Source organism: Limulus polyphemus, unplaced genomic scaffold, assembly GCF_000517525.1.
Source record: "Limulus polyphemus unplaced genomic scaffold, Limulus_polyphemus-2.1.2 Scaffold1447, whole genome shotgun sequence".
In the NCBI taxonomy this organism is placed as follows: domain Eukaryota; kingdom Metazoa; phylum Arthropoda; class Merostomata; order Xiphosura; family Limulidae; genus Limulus; species Limulus polyphemus.
Window position 1 is genome coordinate 7578 of NW_013667057.1, and position 17825 is coordinate 25402.

The window sequence follows — 17825 nt, forward strand, 5'->3', positions numbered from 1 at the left end:
GGGCGAGCATGTTTGGTGGATTCGAACCCGCGACCCACAGATTGCGAGTCGAGCGCCCTAACCACCTGGCCATGCCGGGCTCCTGTTCTCCTGGGTCGCTAACTAACCAATCACTATCATTTTTACATTTATGTATTTTTTTTTGGGGGGGGGGAAGAGAGCAATCTCTTTGAAATGTCTCTTGGTAATAATAATAAACCAAGCTGTTTTCAATATTACTTTTCTCTCTATTCGCTTATTGAAAACAATCAAACGAAGTAAGTCTATTAGATGGTATAAAATTATTTACTATGTAGTTTGTACTGAAGTTAATCATGTCCTAATAAAAAAAAAGAAACTTTCTTGTCTTCTCTCAAAACAAAATAGATAAAAATGGAAACATTAATTATATTTGTCTTGTAATATTTATGACACGTGCTCTTCTCATGGTGGCACAACATAGAACTGTTTAATTGGAGCCCCCCCCTCCCCCCAGTGGCACAGCGGCATGTCTGCGGACTTACAACACTAGATTTCGGGTTTCGATACCCGTGGTGGGCAGAGCACAGGTAGCCCATTGTGTAGCTTTGTGCTTAATTACAAACAAACAAACAATTCACTGGAGCAATTTATAAAATAAATTTTAGTTCAAGAGCGAAGTTAAAAGAGTTAAAAGTTTTCGAATAGTATTTCAGCTGTCTCGATGCTACCAATGTTTAACCACACATATAAAACTATACCTTTCACTTCGCTTAGATAAAGCTTACTTATCTAAGAAAAGAAAGAATGAATATTTAAAAGTGTATATTTCAAATCAAAACTTCTCTTATTTAGATATACGCGAAGATGCTCAGTGATAAAAGCGGTCGGTCGAGTTGATGTTTCTCTTATTAATATTCAAACTTTTCCCACTTACGTTCATGTTTCGGTTCATAAATTGTGTTATGACCATATAGTTATTTTAACCCTAAAGCAAAACAAATAAAGAAACCAATGAATCTATAAGATAATGATGTCTAAAATATAAAAAAAAGTTCAATTTGTTGGAAGCAGCTGGCCATTTTTACTTTCTTTTTTTTTTGAAACCAAGAACTCGAAATTATTTGAAAAGAAAAACACCTTTGAAATCACTAGAGTTACTAGCAATATATATATATATATATAGTAAGGCCATATATATACGTTCTTCCATGGGGTTAGTTTTACTAAAATATGCATAAAACTATGGAATACAGGTGATTTATCAACGTTATATTGACATCGTGACTCCGGTAACAATATCTACATCAAAATAATGCTGTAAACAGTTTAACCATTACAGAGTAATTATGACAGTCGCGATCAATTATGTGAATCAAGAGTGCCTAAACCGAAATGGTTTTTTATCTAATTATCTTCTAAAACTGAAGTACTATTCATTTTATTTCTAACTTGCCCATGATGTGAATTATTAACTGCCATTAAGATGTATATTCTTGTATAATGCTCGTCTTCCTTTCTCCCTTTCCGAATTGTTGGAGAAATATTATTTTGTCACGAAACTTAATATAATTCTCCAGCGATTCTGAAGACCGACAATCTTTAGTATTTTATACAGTCTGCCTGCTGAATAGTTCGAAAGAATAAATTAGTAAGCTGGTACACACAATCAGCCACGTAAGCGTTGTAAACTTCAAGCCATAAAAAGAAAGTAATTGTTTTAAGCTGGTACACACAATCAGCCACGTAAGCGTTGTAAACTTCAAGCCATAAAAAGAAAGTAATTGTTTTAAGAGTAAGGCTTAAATTATAATACTAAAAAGCAAACAGATCTTTTCATCAGCGCAGAACTCCCAAACCGTAACAAAGACCCCATTCTCTTTGATGTGGTTCGGAGTCAGATGGTACATGGCCCATGTGGAACTATCAATCCAGTTTCTCCAACATACTCTGCAGGACATTTATGACTCATATGAACATCGAGTTTTGTAATTCCATCAAATACATCTTCAAATAGTTAAATAAGGGATCAGATATGTCCGTGTTTGGCCTGAAAGAAGAAGAACAGAACGATGAGGTGGCTTGCTACCACATGGCAAGATACATAAGCAGCAATGAGGCAGCATGGAGAATATTGAACTTCTTTGCACATGAAAGGCATCTCACAGTTGTTCACCTTGCTATTCACTTGGATAACAATCACAGAGTGTATTTTTCAGCGGAAACTGCAAGGGAGAGAGTTTCAGTGCTAAGACCAACCACTCTGTCCGCATTCTTTGAACTGTGTCGGGGAGATGAATTTGCCAGTACTCGACTCTTTCCACAAGTTCCAAACTATTACACCTGGGACATGAGCAAGAAAAAATGGAAAAGACGTGTGCAAGGGAGATTTGTAGTTGGTCATTCAGAGATCAGAAGGCCAGATGCTCTGGGAAGAGTATACACCTTACATCCTAACGATGTAGAATGCTATTTCCTTTGGATGTTATTGCACACTGTCAGGGGCCCAAGATCACTACTTGTTCTACTCGCAGTCAATGAGACACTATGTGAGACATAATGAAATACGTGCTACCAGAGAGGTCATCTTAACAATGATGATCATTGGGATGCAGCACTCATTAAAGCAAAGGTCAGCCAATCCTCTTCCCAGCTCAGAGATATTTTTTGCATCATGCTGCAGGTGTAAAAACTCTTTGCACAAGAAATGTTGAGAGAAACCTCCTACAAAATCAATTTCCTGAAACAATTCATCGATAAAAATGAATCTTGCCTGATCCCTGACCAAAGAGAGGTTTACTACAGAATTCTTTGAAGTTTCGAGTCAAAGGAAGGGGGACTCCTCTTTATTGATGCTCCTGATAGGACAGGAAAAACATTCCTCATGAACCTGCTACTTGCAAAAGTGAGATAAAAAAAAATTATTGCTCTTGCGGTAGTCTCTTTGTGGATAGCAGCTACATTGCTCACTGGAGGATGTACAGCTCACTCAGCTTTCAAGCTTCCACTAAATTGGGGCATATGGACCAAGTGGTATGTAATATTTCCAAATGTTTTGCAGCTACGACAGTCCTTCAACAATGTCAACTAATTGTGTATGATGAATGTAAGATGTCCCATAAAGCTGCATTTGAAGCATAAGACAAAACACTTCAAGATATCCGCAACAGCAAAATAGCTATGGGAGGTGTCACCTTCATCATGGCAGGCGATTTCCGTCAGACACAACCAGTCGTCCCAAGAGGAACAAAAGCAGATGAACTAAATGCTATCATTTGGAGACATGTGACCAAGCTTAGACTTCGAACCAACAAAAGAGTCAAACTGCATGGTGAACATTCTGCTAGCGCATTTACTGAAAGGCTTCTCGATATTGGTGAAGACAAGGTACTGGTGGATTCACAAGATGGAATTAAGGTGCTTCCATGTGATACCATGGTTAGTTCACTGGATGAGATCAAGAACAGAGTCTTTCTAAGCATAACCCACCATTACCACGACCAAAGCTGGTTGTGTGAGAGAGCCATCCTTGCTCCGAAAAATGATGCTGTGAACAAACTGAATGAGGAACTGCTGCAACAGATACCTGGAGGTTCAAGATCTTACACTTCAATTGACACTATTCTAGAAACAGATCAGGCTGTGTATTATCCTATTGAGTTTATCAACTCCCTACAGCCACCCGGAGTTCCACCACACAACTTGGTCCTGGAAAAAGGTGCTCTCATCATGCTAATATGAAACCTGAACCCACCTCGGTTGTGCAACGGTACAAGACTGGTAGTGAAGACACTGTTAACACATGTTCTTGAAGCTACTATTATAACTGGGAACAACAAAGGAGAACATGTTTTCATTCCATGTATCCAATTAATCTCAACCGATCTCCCCTTCAAGTTCAGACGCCTGCAGTTCCCAGTCAAATTGAGCGTTGTAATGTCAATCAACAAAGCACAGGGCCAGTTTCTAAAAGTAGTAAGACTTGAATTGACGTCACAACTCTACATTGGATACTCAAGAGTGGGGAACAATAAGGGCTTATTTATCCTTGCCATGAAGGAAAAACAAAAAACATCGTTCATATGGAAGCCCTGATTTAAAAAAGGTTCTTAGTTTATTTTCAAAAATCAAACCTAAGGTTCTTTTTTTCCTTCATAAATTCACAAAATATTTTTTACCTATCGAAATATGGGACGAGGAAACAGAAAGAGTAGTTTTTTTCGAAAACCCGGGCAACGCTGCTAGTTCTATTATAAAGAAATGGTTGTTGCACTTACTGCAGTTATTTTTCTAATTGTCTGAATCTTGAATACCCAAAGTGTGATATTTTTTATCGATTTGTGTTTGTGGTGTCATTCAATAGATGGCGTCACATTGTATTTATTATTTTGGACACATAGATAGATAGATACATATATACACGTTACGTCCATCATAGTAAAATTATTCTACAGACTACTAATTTTAATCTTATTATTTTTTATCATTAAGATTATTTCACATTGTTAGTTTAGTTTATAGTTTTAGAACAAACCTAAAATCTAATAAACTGGTCGAACCAAGTAATACTTTTTCCACGGTCTGATGATTCATACTTAGACATCGGGCCTAAACAAGTGAAGCTTTTCATTACAGTTTGGATACACAGTGTTGTTTAAAATATCTACATATCTAATTTAATTTCATGTTTATTATTTTATTATAATGATTACTTTGCATTGTTAGCTTAGTATATGGATTTATAACTAACCTAAGCCTCCTGTCCGAACCTCGTGAGATATTATTAGGTTTGCGCGAGGGTACCCCCAGCTGGTGAAACAATGCATTCTGATCATTATAATCAATATAGTTTGAATATTATATTTAATTATCTATGCTCATTGTTGGGCATATATACAATAAACATTATAAAGATTTTGGTAGAGTTCTCATTGTTAGTCCTAGTTGTTACCTTAAAGTCATGGCGGATAATGCCCTGTGGTAATAGCTCCCAATGCGTTGGAGATATTCCACCTATCAGACAAAATCTAAACGCTGATGTCAAACTAGCCAGCAAGCATGTAAAATCAATTAAGGGTATGAAATTGAGTACTTACATCCACAACGTCTCAACTCTTACTCCCCTTCACTGTCTGCAGCGAATGAGGTATTAATATCGCATATTATTGGATTAAATTATTTGTATTTATGTTTTTTTATTAATATATACATATATTTAATATATGAAAAACGTACGAGTTTTGTATTTTGAGATCATACTCTATTTGGTTTTCAGCCTGCAATTTGTACAAAAGTGGAAGCTTTCCATAATACTACAGTATTTTTATCATTCTTTTATTTTAGAATAACCAATCAGGTTTGTTTTTCACAAGATAAGTTTCAGAAATACGTTAGATATTGTTTCGTTGGTGGCTTTTTTGGCGCTTCGTTTTTTATAGATCTAGATTTTAACCAGTAGTTCAATTTTGAAAATGTTCAAATAATTTGCAGTGGGCGTTAGTGCTGAATTAAGATGAAACGAATGCTTCGTTTCAAACATGGTTGATTGTGAGCATCATGACAAACATTTTTTGAGTTCAACAAATCTAAGTGCGTTATGCTTTTAACATAATAGTTTAAAAAATAGTGAAAGTTTAAGAAATCAGACGTTATGAGCTTTCGGTTACGTACATTTTTATTGTTGGTCTCAGTTACGCACATTTCTATTGTTGATTTCCATCACGTACATTTTTATTGTTGGTCTCCGTTACGTACATTTTTACTGTTGATCTCCATTACGCACATTTCTAATTTTGATACTCGTTACGTACTTTTTCCTATCGTTGGTCTCCGTTACGTACGTTTTTATTGTTGTTCTCCATTACGCACATTTCTGTTGTTGCTCATTACGTACTTTTTCCTATTGTTGATCTCCATTACGTACATTTTTATTGTTGGCCTCCGTTAGGTACATTTTTACTGTTGGTCTCCGTTACGCACATTTCTGTTGTTGATTTCCATCACGTACGTTTTTATTGCTGGTCTCCGTTACGTACATTTTTATTGTTGGTCTCCGTTACGTACATGTTTATTGTTGATCTCCATTACGCACATTTCTAATGTTGATACTCGTTACTTAAATTTTTACTGTTGATCTCCATTACGTATATTTTTTATTGTTAGTCTCCATTAAATACACTTAATTGTTAATTTCCATCAAATATTTCAATTGTTGATCTCCATTAAGTACGTTTTTATTGTTGGTCTCCGTTACGTACATTTTTATTGTTGATCTCCATTACGTACATTTATATTATTGGTCTCCGTTACGTACATTTTTATTGTTAATTTCCCATCATATATCTGAATTGTTGATCTCCATTAAGTACATTTCCATTGTTGATCTACATTACGTACAATTCATTCTAAAACTTTGTGTTTATTTTTATATGTATGTAAGGCTCTTGTTTAACATTGTTCTCATAGTTACTTAAAGTTTTAAAATCTTCCAACTACATATCTTATTCCACGAGGTAACCCACAAGATATCTCGTTTTTTATTCCCTTCGCTTCTGGTGGGATCCACGTATTACATCTACGAGTAGTTCCATATTTTTACCTGTCACAACACTCACTGATCAAATAAATTGAATGAAATCATTTATTTTCTAGGTAAAACACAAAGAGAGCTTAGTAATTAGTGGGATTAATTACAATATTAATGCTATTTTGTTACCTTTTTTGTGTGCCTTATGTATTAATATGACACGTGTGTCCAACAAAGTCATTCATGCACAAGCAAACTGGATTATTTATTTATTCATAATAAGAACAGTATTTCATAAATTTCCGTTAATAAATAAAATTGATTACCATACTGATTTTATACACTGATATATTTTTGTTAATGTTGTGTTGCGCCATGCACGTGACCGACAATCTGTCATTTGTGATAAAGAATATAATCCACCCTAAAACCTCCAAGTAACCCGGTTAGACCGTGTAGAGTCTTTGGAAACATATAATATGTTTTCTTGAACGTTTTTCTCCTCTTGTTTCTCATACACAAATTCCCGAGATACTATTGGGATTACGGCCGAAAATATCGTTAGCAGCGATGATTGTTTACTTGTTTTAGAGCAAAGCCACATTAGGCTAGCTGCTGTGTCCCCCGCGGGGATCGAACCCAGATTCTAGCGTTGAAAGTACGTAAAGTTACTGCTGTCCCACCGGTGGGACAGCAGCGCTGATCTTGATAAGTAGAAATGCATATATATGTTTAATTAGCTATAATAAGTCAGTTACATTATTTACACACACAAAAGGATTCTTCGAAAGCAACAATGATTCATTTTATGTTCTTGCAACTGAACAACAAAATGAACTATTTGAACCAACAGCCGAATCTCTGCAGTTTTAACATAAAAATTGAATTTTCTTGTTTTTTGACAATAAAATATACGTCTGTTTCTTTCGAATCGAGTGAAGTTAGGTGTTTTAAAGTAAATACTAAGAGCTTTGTTATCTGTTTTCTTAAGGAAATTTATAAGAAGTGAAAACTGTGAAATAAAAAAGACACGGAGAACAACTAGGTTTATTTTCAACATTTTATTTGGCCAGCTTATTCACGGTGACACGTGTACAAAAAAAACTATCAGGAAGAACACATCAGAAAAGAGAGATTACAAAACGATCAAACAAATAGTTAGTCCTACACCGCTTGGCGCAAGATACAACCAGAAAAAAAAAAGACCTGGAGACACTGCAAGATCCCTGCTTCCTGCAAGCTATCATATACGAGCCCGTCCCTCTGATCTCTAAATAGGGTGATGACTTAAAGGACATGAGAAAGCTATATAAATCTTCTTTACTTCGTAAATCCCGTGCAAGAGCTGGAAGAGCAAAGTGAGCGGAATGAACCGGATGAAGGCAGGCACTTTGATGTCAGCTACATTCCGATATGTCGGGTTTTCTTACATAAGCTCCTTTATAGTTATCACAGTTATCAAATTATGTGATGGCCCCTCGGACTAAAATCTTTATTAGAAGAACTCGTTCAGGTTCTTTGAATATCTTACTGAGCCCAGCACCGCTGCCGCGCCTCTCTGGTAACGAAAAACTGACCGCTCACGTGAACACTATATATATATCTGTACGAGTGAATGTATGGACGGTTCCAGGAGCCATAGCAAACAAATGTTTAACGTACTAACATGCGTTCTGCCGGTAGATTATACTAGGTTCACAAACCAACGCTGTTCGAACCTCTGCCTCTCGTGACAAAGTTAGCATGCATGTTCATCTCTTGTATAATTAATTCCGAGAAAGTGATATAGCCGCTGACCAAGTAACTAAATGTACGAACAAGTATTCTTTCAGTACAGCAGGGGCCGAACTATTAAGATGTAGCAAACCAGCTTGGGCTGAAACCACTCGTGTCATCCGTTCTGTAAGAATGGAATGCAAGATTAAAAGAGACGTTAGCGTGACGTATAAAAAAGTGGAATGTATTAATATCACCTCACTAGAAAAAAGTGTGTACGAGGGCCATACTCGCCCTTGATACAGGGCTTTACTAAAGTCACTTGTCCGGCACTGTGACCTTGCACAAAATGCTGTCCAGCCTTCCAGAAAGGTGTGAATTTGGACAGTAATTGTGGGAACAGCTAGCAGGTTAGCCATTCAAGTAAATACAACTTGTGTTGTTGTTTTTTATTCAGATACTTTATGCGTAAGAGATTTTTCAGCTGGGAGAAAACCACCGAATAAGCTGTCCTTCGTCTTGCAAGGAAGGTGTCATCTTGCAGTATCTTGTTTTACTTATATATATATATATATATATACACACATACACACACACACACTGGTGAGCTATTTGGTACTTATTAGTAAGTTACTCACTCTTAATCTACTTTTATTACTAGTAAACTACTTTTCAGTGAGCTACCATGGAACTTACTAGCAGGTAACAATGTATTTGTGTTTCTTACTGAAGTGAAAAACGTGTCCGCACATATTATTAATGCTAAGCTACCAACTTTTACTTAGTAGTAAAGTATTTCTGTTATTTGTCGGAGTACAACAGGAGTTAAGTCCGAGGGTATTCATATCACTTACCTGTAAGATTCTCAGTATGCTCAGCACTAATGTTACCTACTAATAAGCTCATGGAACCTCGAAACATATCATTGGTTGAAGTTCCGAACACATGACTAGGGGGAAACTGACAACACGACCCCTTTGATAAAAACAAGTTACAACTGTCACTTTATGCTATAAGAGGCAGAAAGAGCTATTATTTCAAACTACAATTTAAACGCTGGTTATTTTAAACCATAAACTGATCGCTTATTTCTAAAGAGGATGATCACATGGTAGATACAATATGAGGCAATCAATGTCGAAGTTATATTTTCAAAATTCACATGAATATACGATATCTCTAAGTAAGATCACAATAATTTCCCCAATTATTATTTACTCACGATTTATAAAGAGCACCGATTTCTGTTTTCAGATACTGTTGGCAGATGAATAAACAGTATTTATTCTATAATGTTTTGGCAAGGACTAACATATGTTCTTGACCAATCACAGGGCTATCAATAAAAAGATATACTTCAAAGTACACAAGCACGTATTTACCACAACTGCCATTATATCAAAGTTATCTTTAAAGCTATAAAACCGAACTACCACCAAACAACGGAAATCCAACGATGACATTATTTCTAATACTTCAAAACGTAACGGATTATTCTAAAAACTGCTGTCTTGAAACGTTACTCTTGCGAGAAAAATACATACCCCAGATGTTAATAACAACATTGCACTATGGTTTTCGAAAATTACACATTTCATCGCCTTTATAGTTTTGTTTGTTTACAATTTCATCCCCATAGTAACTCAAGGGAACAGGAAAGGCTCGTTGAACTTTATTAAAACCTGCGTGAATGTGACGAAAATATCGTCTAACAATCAGGGAAACGTTTTTCGTATGAAAAGTAAGAAAAACACACACATAAAAACCGAGAATCTATAGTGTACATATTTTCGATAGATAAAGCCAACGATACCAAAGAAATATGCGCTGGTGGCGAAAAGTATAAAAATTTGTCTAATTGGTATCAGTGTAATATTTTGTAAACTCTACAAAAAAAGCAAAATTAAAAAAAAAAAGTGGCATTAAATAATATTTTCAAGTGAACAAAAACAAGATGACAAGGGGTTAAAATCGATAAAATTCAAATTTTACCAATCAGGATTTCAAGCGTCAGAAAATTCAACGAGTGCCTATAGTCCTGAATGCTTGTTCGTATTTTAAAACAATCGACGAGGTTTTACTATTATAGAGAACTACGATATTTCTAAAAATATTTCTGACAATAAAGTTATACTTCGTTATAACAGGAGAACCAATTTTTGATACGAATACAGCGTCCATGCTATAACTACACACACACACACTCAAAATTGACTCTGATGTTACACCGAGAAAAGAAGACACTTGTGAAGTAAACAATGTTTTCGAATTGCACAGATATCTATAACGCCCACCTTTGACCTCTGTTCACTATGGAGCTATGTAACCATCCCACGTAACCTGCTTTTTCAACAGCTTTATAATACTTGAACCAATTGTTCAGTAAGTCACACCAAATTCACCTGATGCAATAGACCAAGAAACGACTGTCGTTCGTTCTTCTTCTGACTAATATTTACTTATAAAGTTCACTTATTTGTAAAGCGTGCGCGAGCAGGTATCGAGTAACTTGGGAATACAGTGTAACAAAAAAATGAAATGATTAATTAATATATTCTACTTTATTTTCAAGCTATACAAATATAAGATTTATAGAGTTACTGAGTAGACAAGTATATTCAATAAAACAAAACTTTATATACCAACAGTGAAGGACAACAACAGTAACCACTGGATAATAATTACCACTTTCAGTGGTTAATATGAACAGATCTATCGCATGTAGTAAGTTGTTACCAACGAAAATACAAAGGCATCTCTACTTGATGAATATGTAACACGTTTTTATTAATTAGATCAAGTTGGATAATGTGTCATGTCATGACAAGAATGTTCAACAATATTTACGGTAATACTATGAGTATTATAAACAGTTCAGTTTGTTTCTGGTGTTTATTATAACAGTGTTCCCGGTAGCATTAAGCTTCAGTGTGTTACAGCATTATAAGCAGGTCGACTTGTTTCTGGTGTTTATTATAACAATGTTCCCGGTAGAACTAAGCTTCGATGTGTTACAGCATTATAAGCAGGTCGACTTGTTTCTGATGTTTATTATAACAGTGTTCAATGTCTAAACCTGGTGTTAATAATTTTAAAGCTGCCATAAATTACATATCCACTTTTTTACTATGTGTCTTTTATGAATTGCTCCACTTGAAGTATATTAATATCACATTCCCCAGGGGTCATGTCACCCGTTAAAAAATGTAAACAAGTACGACAGGGTAGTGACATTCTACGTAAACGCGTTGTTTGGAAACTGGGAAAAAAAAATGGCGAACAATGAAAATAAATTCTCGAATTTTGACCAGTTTTAGATTAAGGTAACCAAAATATTCTTCAAGAATAATAATTTACGACGTGAAGTTCCAGGGTAACTTTAGATTCAACAAGCTATGTGAAAGATATACATGAGATATGCTTCGTATGTTTTTTTAAACGCATCTTATGACAACTTGTTACGAAGAGAGACAGAGAGAAGAAAAAAAAAAGAAGCAGAAAAACGACTATGTAGGTTTGTGCCAAAACTTCAAAATTCCACCATCCTTTCGTATCTAAACGATCGAATAAGAGTATTGCATGCAATGTTGTATTCAGCTTTTGGTAAAGCAAGGTAACGGTTTTTACTGTTTGTTTCATGTTTCGATTAACGCTACTCGATAAATTCGATTACTAACCAGAATTTTTTATTACACTGAGTGAATCAAACTGAATAAAAAATTCACTAATTCCATCGTAATTATATATAGTATACTGAAACATCTGCAGGGAAGAAAAAAATCAGTTCAGTCTGTTTTGTTGTAAAAAATACAAAAACAAAACACGCTGCACAACGAGCTATCATCTGTGCCATAGTAAGGGAGGTGTGTGTGTGTGTGTGTGTTTAGGGGAGGGGGGTCAGTTCCGCTGCACAACGAGCTATCCACTGTACTGTGCCCTCGTAAGGGAGGTGTGTGTGTGTGTGGTAGGGGGTCGAGTTCCGCTGCACAACGAGCTATCATCTGTGCTGTGCCATAGTAAGGGAGGTGTGTGTGTTAGGGGGAGTTCAGAATGTTGAGGAGAATTCTACTCTGCTGACCTCTTCCCTGTTAATTAAGCTTTCCAGCAAATGGCATCAAGCTGATGATGACATAACGATCCTGAAATGATCTTTTCACCAATGGCATCGAGCTGATGATAACATAACGATATTGAACAAATAACTGTCAAACATATTTGGTTGCATTAGTGTGATAAGTAAAAAAGAAAAAGGCTAATCAAATGCTTAGAAACGTTGCACGTGAAATAATCAATTCAAACAGGAAAATGGATCGATTTTTGGCAAGTCTTATTCAATTACGTTATTATTACATTCAATTACGTTATTATTAGACATCCATGAATAAGAACTACATGACATTTTTTTTCAAATGTTACCACAGAGAAGAACACCTAACTGATTTAAAATAACCCTTAAAAATATCCATCTAATACTTTTTTAGACATCATCAACTACTGCAGTGTTTTACTCTATTTATGCTAATCCTTCACGAAGACAGTTTCAAGTTTAACGAGCAGTACTATACCAGTGGTACACAGTGTTGAAACCGACCATCTTTAAAATGTGTTTTTATTCAACGAGTACTTTACCCAAGTACTCTGTTTGATGTCCGTCATCTACAAAATCCAAAGAATCTGGCCAAGTAGACGAAATATTACACAGTATCTTTGGTCAATTAAGCCGAGTACAAGAAGGCTAGGCCCACACTCAGTACATATAAACACATACATAAAGACCATAAAAGTTCCTACAATGAGATTGCCACCAGGGGTCACACTGTGACTGTAAATGGTTTAACTTTGTATAGCCACACTGGGGAGAAATTTTATGTACAAGAATATAATGGTTAAATCACCATATAAATATAGAAAACACTATATTTACTTTCTGAAGCTTTGGACAAAACATTCACATATATCGATTGTTAACTACTCTACTACACTACATCGACACTAAACCAATAAAATTTAACAGTACAAGTTTACACTACGTGAAGTGAAAATGCTAGAGGGGATTTTTTAAATATATTTTTGGTCCAAATATTCCAAGATTCAATTTATCACAGGTTTCTGATGAGCAACTGAACCACGTAGTTTCCTGTGATGGACTAAGTAACTGGTTCCTAAAGAAGGCCTAATAATAGAATAAATATATTGCTGTGTATTAAGTAATTTGGTTCTATTATTGTGCTTTTTTCAAATTGCTTTTCCCTAAATATTATTATTATTTCTTATCAAATCAAAGAAATACTTCTATTGGGTTAGAAATTTGTTTGTTTGAAATTAGGCACAAAGCTACACAATGGGCTATCTGTGTTCTTCCCACCACGGGTATCGAAACCCGGTTTATAGCGTTGTAAGTCCGCAGACATACCGCTGTGCCAATGGGAAGCAGGGTTAGAAATTGTCTGAATTGGGATATATTATTTTAATTCAATGAAAACTTAAAAGTACCTTGTTGTTTAATCTTAATCAAACGTTCAGTGTATCCTCATGTTTGATTCCAATTGTTTATCGGGGTGGGGTGGGGGGGAGCTGAGCTCATAATACAATATCACGTTCGGGGTTTTATTTTTCTGTGGCTCCAGATTAGCGAGATTTAATTAAAAAGAACCTAGAATATAATTATATAGACAGAAGTTAAAACATTCAATTAAACGATTTTTAAAAACATTATTACGATAGTAAAAATAAACATTAAGGATACACAAGAAAAGTAGCACAAAAATCATTTAAAATGTTTGTTTTTTTTTTAGAAATTTCTCATTACATTTTTATAATGAACTTAATGGTTACATGATATGGAAGATCTGAGAAAACATATGATGCAACACTGTTAGAAAATCAATACGCCGGTTTTATATAAACGCAATTCGATCAAGTGTTCTTTACATATGTTTTCAGATTAAACAAAACATGACTAAGAAGATAACAAGTGGTTATTAAAGGATGTAAGTGAGCTTGATGCTTTGCATTCAGTTCCAACAAAGGCAACAGTCTAGAACTGAGGACCCACAACAACCTTGGCCGTCATTCTATCAACAAAAAACGACAACTGAGGGGGTGTATCAGTTTCATCGTCAACACTTCGCGAACACAAATTCGAAAATCTGTTTAACCGTTTACTTACGAAATATGATATATCGGGAAAATTTAAGACTAACTAGAACTATTCTCAACTTTATTGTATCTGTGCATCAAGTCTAAAATCACAGTTATTTTTGCTGCAACAAAAGAACGAGGAAAATGGTGACAACTTACGCACACACAAACACACTGAAAACTGTTTTTTACATTTCTATGCTGCTACAATACTTAAATTTGATGTCTACAGTGATCTGCATACACGCTTATTAGAATAATAGTTTCAGTTTAATATATATATATATATATTAACAATAATGTATTTAATTCACCTTAGCTTAGCGAAAACTACGAAATATTATATTCATGTTTTAAAGAAAGAAAAAACTCACGTGTTTGAAAGTTTTACAAGAATACCATTAACATCTATCACAATAATCACTTTAGCTAGGAGCTGTCTAAATGTCTCCTGTTCTTTCAATCCAGTGTGGCTACACGACATGCGACTTTATAAGTCAAATTGGTTATTTTTGATAAATTACTATTATTTTTCTTTCACACACAAAAACCTTACTCTATAGTTGCAACAGAAAAAAAAAAAAGACAAACATATTTACCATCATTTACATTTGTATTATTAGAAACCCAGTTTCACACAAAACTACCCTAATGCAGAAGTATATGACTCACAAGTATCACATTATATCACATGCCTGGACTTTTTTTTTAACTTTTTGCAAAATGAAAAATAATTATCATTTCCATATCACACAATTTATTTGGTTATTAAACCGTTTATTAGTATTGAATTGTATTGTACCCAATCTCATACCAGACAAACGGCAAGTTTATCTGTTTTTTTTTCTTCACGTGTGAAAAGTAATTTTGCATCAGAAATTTTAGATGATATACACCAGGTTTCACAACAATACGAACACTTTTCACATCACTGCCCTTTATATAGAAGACATTTTAAAATAAAAACTGACAAGAAGCAGATCATTTTAATATTCCTGTTTGTTTGTTTTTCTCACGTATGAAATCGATGACCAAAATTTAGTTTAACAAATTTACCTAAAACGGTTGTTTGAACTCAACTTTTCCACACTGTGAAACTTCCGAGAGCTTTTAGTAAAGGACCATAGACATAAAAGAATCAGAAGAATATGTTATCTAAACTTGTTATGTTTGTAAATACCAAAACTTAATTATCAAACTTTATCTCGTACACCACTGTATCTGATGTCTCATTAATTCATAATATTGTTACGCTACAAAAATTCATTCAGTAATGATGTATGATATATAAAGCTTTTGTCATTTTAGATCAAACACATAATATTTTGGCAATATACATGGCAAACCATAGAAAATGAAAAACAAAAAAAGAAAATATTTTTCTGTTTTGGTCATAGAAACAAAATTGTTCAAATTTATCATTTTCTAAATATTTCTAAAAATTTTAAAACAAACATGAAGCTAACAAAGAGTAGATTATAAAGATGATTGCGTTCTTTTTTATATCGATTACTTATTAAATATGTAAAACAAAAAAGCAATTAAACAACTGTAATAAACAATACAACGTGATAATTAATCTTTTTGATTTGTAATAAAGAAAAATACGATCGTGCCAGAAATTCTGGCCACTGGATTTCTCCTCAATATTTTCTAATAATCTCTTGTTTGAAAATAATAACAATGTTTACAAACGAATTCAACTTGGTGACTTACTCGACTACAATGCCCTGACTAGGCCACAAATGAGACAAAAATGAAACCTGGTAGATAGATGCTACATTGATGACATCTGTATTTTACCATCCAAAATATTCATCTTATAACCAACATCAAGATAAAATTACATTTCCTCAAACCTAAGGGTTTAACAGTTGTTTTCAAGGTCTTAGACCTTAAAATCCTTAAATACAACAACGAGAGTAAGCGTTTTTTAAAGATGTTTGGATTCCAGTACTGGCCACTGGGCAGTTGCCTCAACTGCTACAACACAACTAGACATCACAGATGAGATCCAAAGTCTGTGCTCTTCACTGACTATTGCCCTGTGAGATTGGCTAGGCCTCGTCCATCCTAAGGGCTCACATGAGCACAAGTTCTTCCACACACACATATTACAAACTTGGCCATTCTGCAAGTGAAATGCTAATTTATCAATCAAGTAAAAAAAAGCATTATAAATACTTTAACTTAGTGAAAGACATATAAAACTAGTGTGTACGGTGAGCACAGAGTAGATCGAGATATTAATATGCTTGTTAAGGGTTCTCTGTACAAATTAAATTTAGCTTTGCAGACAATACTTGTTAACTCCTTCTCTTACCCACTAAAATCTTGCTAGTGGAGAAAACAGATTTTGAAGCTTGCAGAATGATCAAGTTTCATAATCAACTTTTCACACAACATATTTTCAATACTTTTTATAGCCTTCATCTTCTTTATACTGGTTCGTTTAAACTGACCAGACCATAGCCATTTTGTGCAGTTGATGAGACGACTAAAGATGTAGTTGATGAAGGAGTGTTGCTGGAAAAGCCTGATGAAGCTGTCACTACTGATGGTAAGCTTGTTGAAGCAGAAGAGTGATTTACATACTCTTTCTCACCTTTGGGAACATTAGCTCGGGAGTGGATGTTCACCTTGGAAGCTGTAACAGTGCTATCATTTTCATCTTTGATCTGATTGGCCAGTTCTTTGACCACACGTAATCCTTCATCCATAAGAGTCTCTTGAACCAATTGCTTGGTAATCTGGGCATTGGTCTTCTTGCTGTTGGACACCATTCTCATGGCGCTGAACATGTCAGTGGTTGGGAATGAGTGGTTGATGTCCAACGACGGAGGTTCATGGGCTTCCTGACCCAAGGGAGGTGACGAGGTGTTACTGTATGCTGAAAACTGGGAATCTGTGGATTGGGATTCGGAATCAAAAATCCGGGTTTAACTGGTGCACCGTTACTGACACACATTACTTTTGATTGCTTTTATTATAATATTTACAACAGTGGTAGTCTTATATACTTGAAAAATAACTGTACTAATGAAATATATATGCACATCATAAGAACTTTTCAAAAAAGTAATACCATCATTAACACCTGCAACACGAGCCAGTCCGGCATCTTGATTGTTTGTTTTGAATTTCGCGCAAAGCTACACGAGGGCTATCTGCGCTGGCCGTCCCTAATTTAGCAGTGTAAGACTAGAGGGAAGACAGCTAGTCATCACCACCCACCGCCTACTCTTGGGCTACTCTTTTACCAACGAATAGCGGGACTGACCGTCACATTATAACGCCCCCACGGTTGAAAGGGCGAGCATGTTTGGTGGGACGGGGATTCGAACCCGCGACCCTCAGATTGCGAGTCGAGCGCCTTAACCTCCTGGCCATGCCGGGCATCTTGATGTGGATCAAAAAAAAAAGAGCTATGTCGGAAAAGTTGGGGTTGTTTGATTAGACAAAAAAGGGCATTTGGCACTATTTT

The 17825-nt window shown here is 35.2% G+C and overlaps 3 protein-coding genes across 5 annotated transcripts in view; 2 read left to right on the forward strand and 1 right to left on the reverse strand.

The window, feature by feature from the left end:
- The first annotated feature begins 1993 nt into the window (after positions 1-1993).
- LOC106463617 lies at positions 1994-2518 on the forward strand. The gene has a single exon (XM_013923665.1). It carries the CDS (start codon positions 1994-1996, stop codon positions 2516-2518), a length of 525 nt encoding a protein of 174 aa, XP_013779119.1.
- A 620-nt stretch (positions 2519-3138) lies between these two features.
- Positions 3139-3699, forward strand: LOC106463618. Its single transcript, XM_013923667.1, has one exon. The coding sequence runs from the start codon at positions 3139-3141 to the stop codon at positions 3697-3699; it is 561 nt and encodes a 186-aa protein (XP_013779121.1).
- Positions 3700-7530: 3831 nt separating this feature from the next.
- Positions 7531-17825, reverse strand: part of LOC106463619 (NGFI-A-binding protein 1-like) — a 90484-nt gene continuing 80189 nt past the window's right edge. For all 3 annotated transcript variants that reach the window (XM_013923668.2, XM_022391154.1, XM_022391153.1), the window contains one exon: positions 7531-17246. In XM_013923668.2, the coding sequence (XP_013779122.1) occupies positions 16780-17246 (467 nt within the window). In that variant the 3' untranslated portion in view covers positions 7531-16779. The remainder of the gene's footprint in view (positions 17247-17825) is intronic.

What these genes read in the sequence shown, in the direction of transcription:
- LOC106463618 (XM_013923667.1), top strand. Translation starts at nt 3,139, where the DNA reads ATGGGAGGTGTCACCTTCATCATGGCAGGCGATTTCCGTCAGACACAA.
- LOC106463617 (XM_013923665.1), top strand. Translation starts at nt 1,994, where the DNA reads ATGTCCGTGTTTGGCCTGAAAGAAGAAGAACAGAACGATGAGGTGGCT.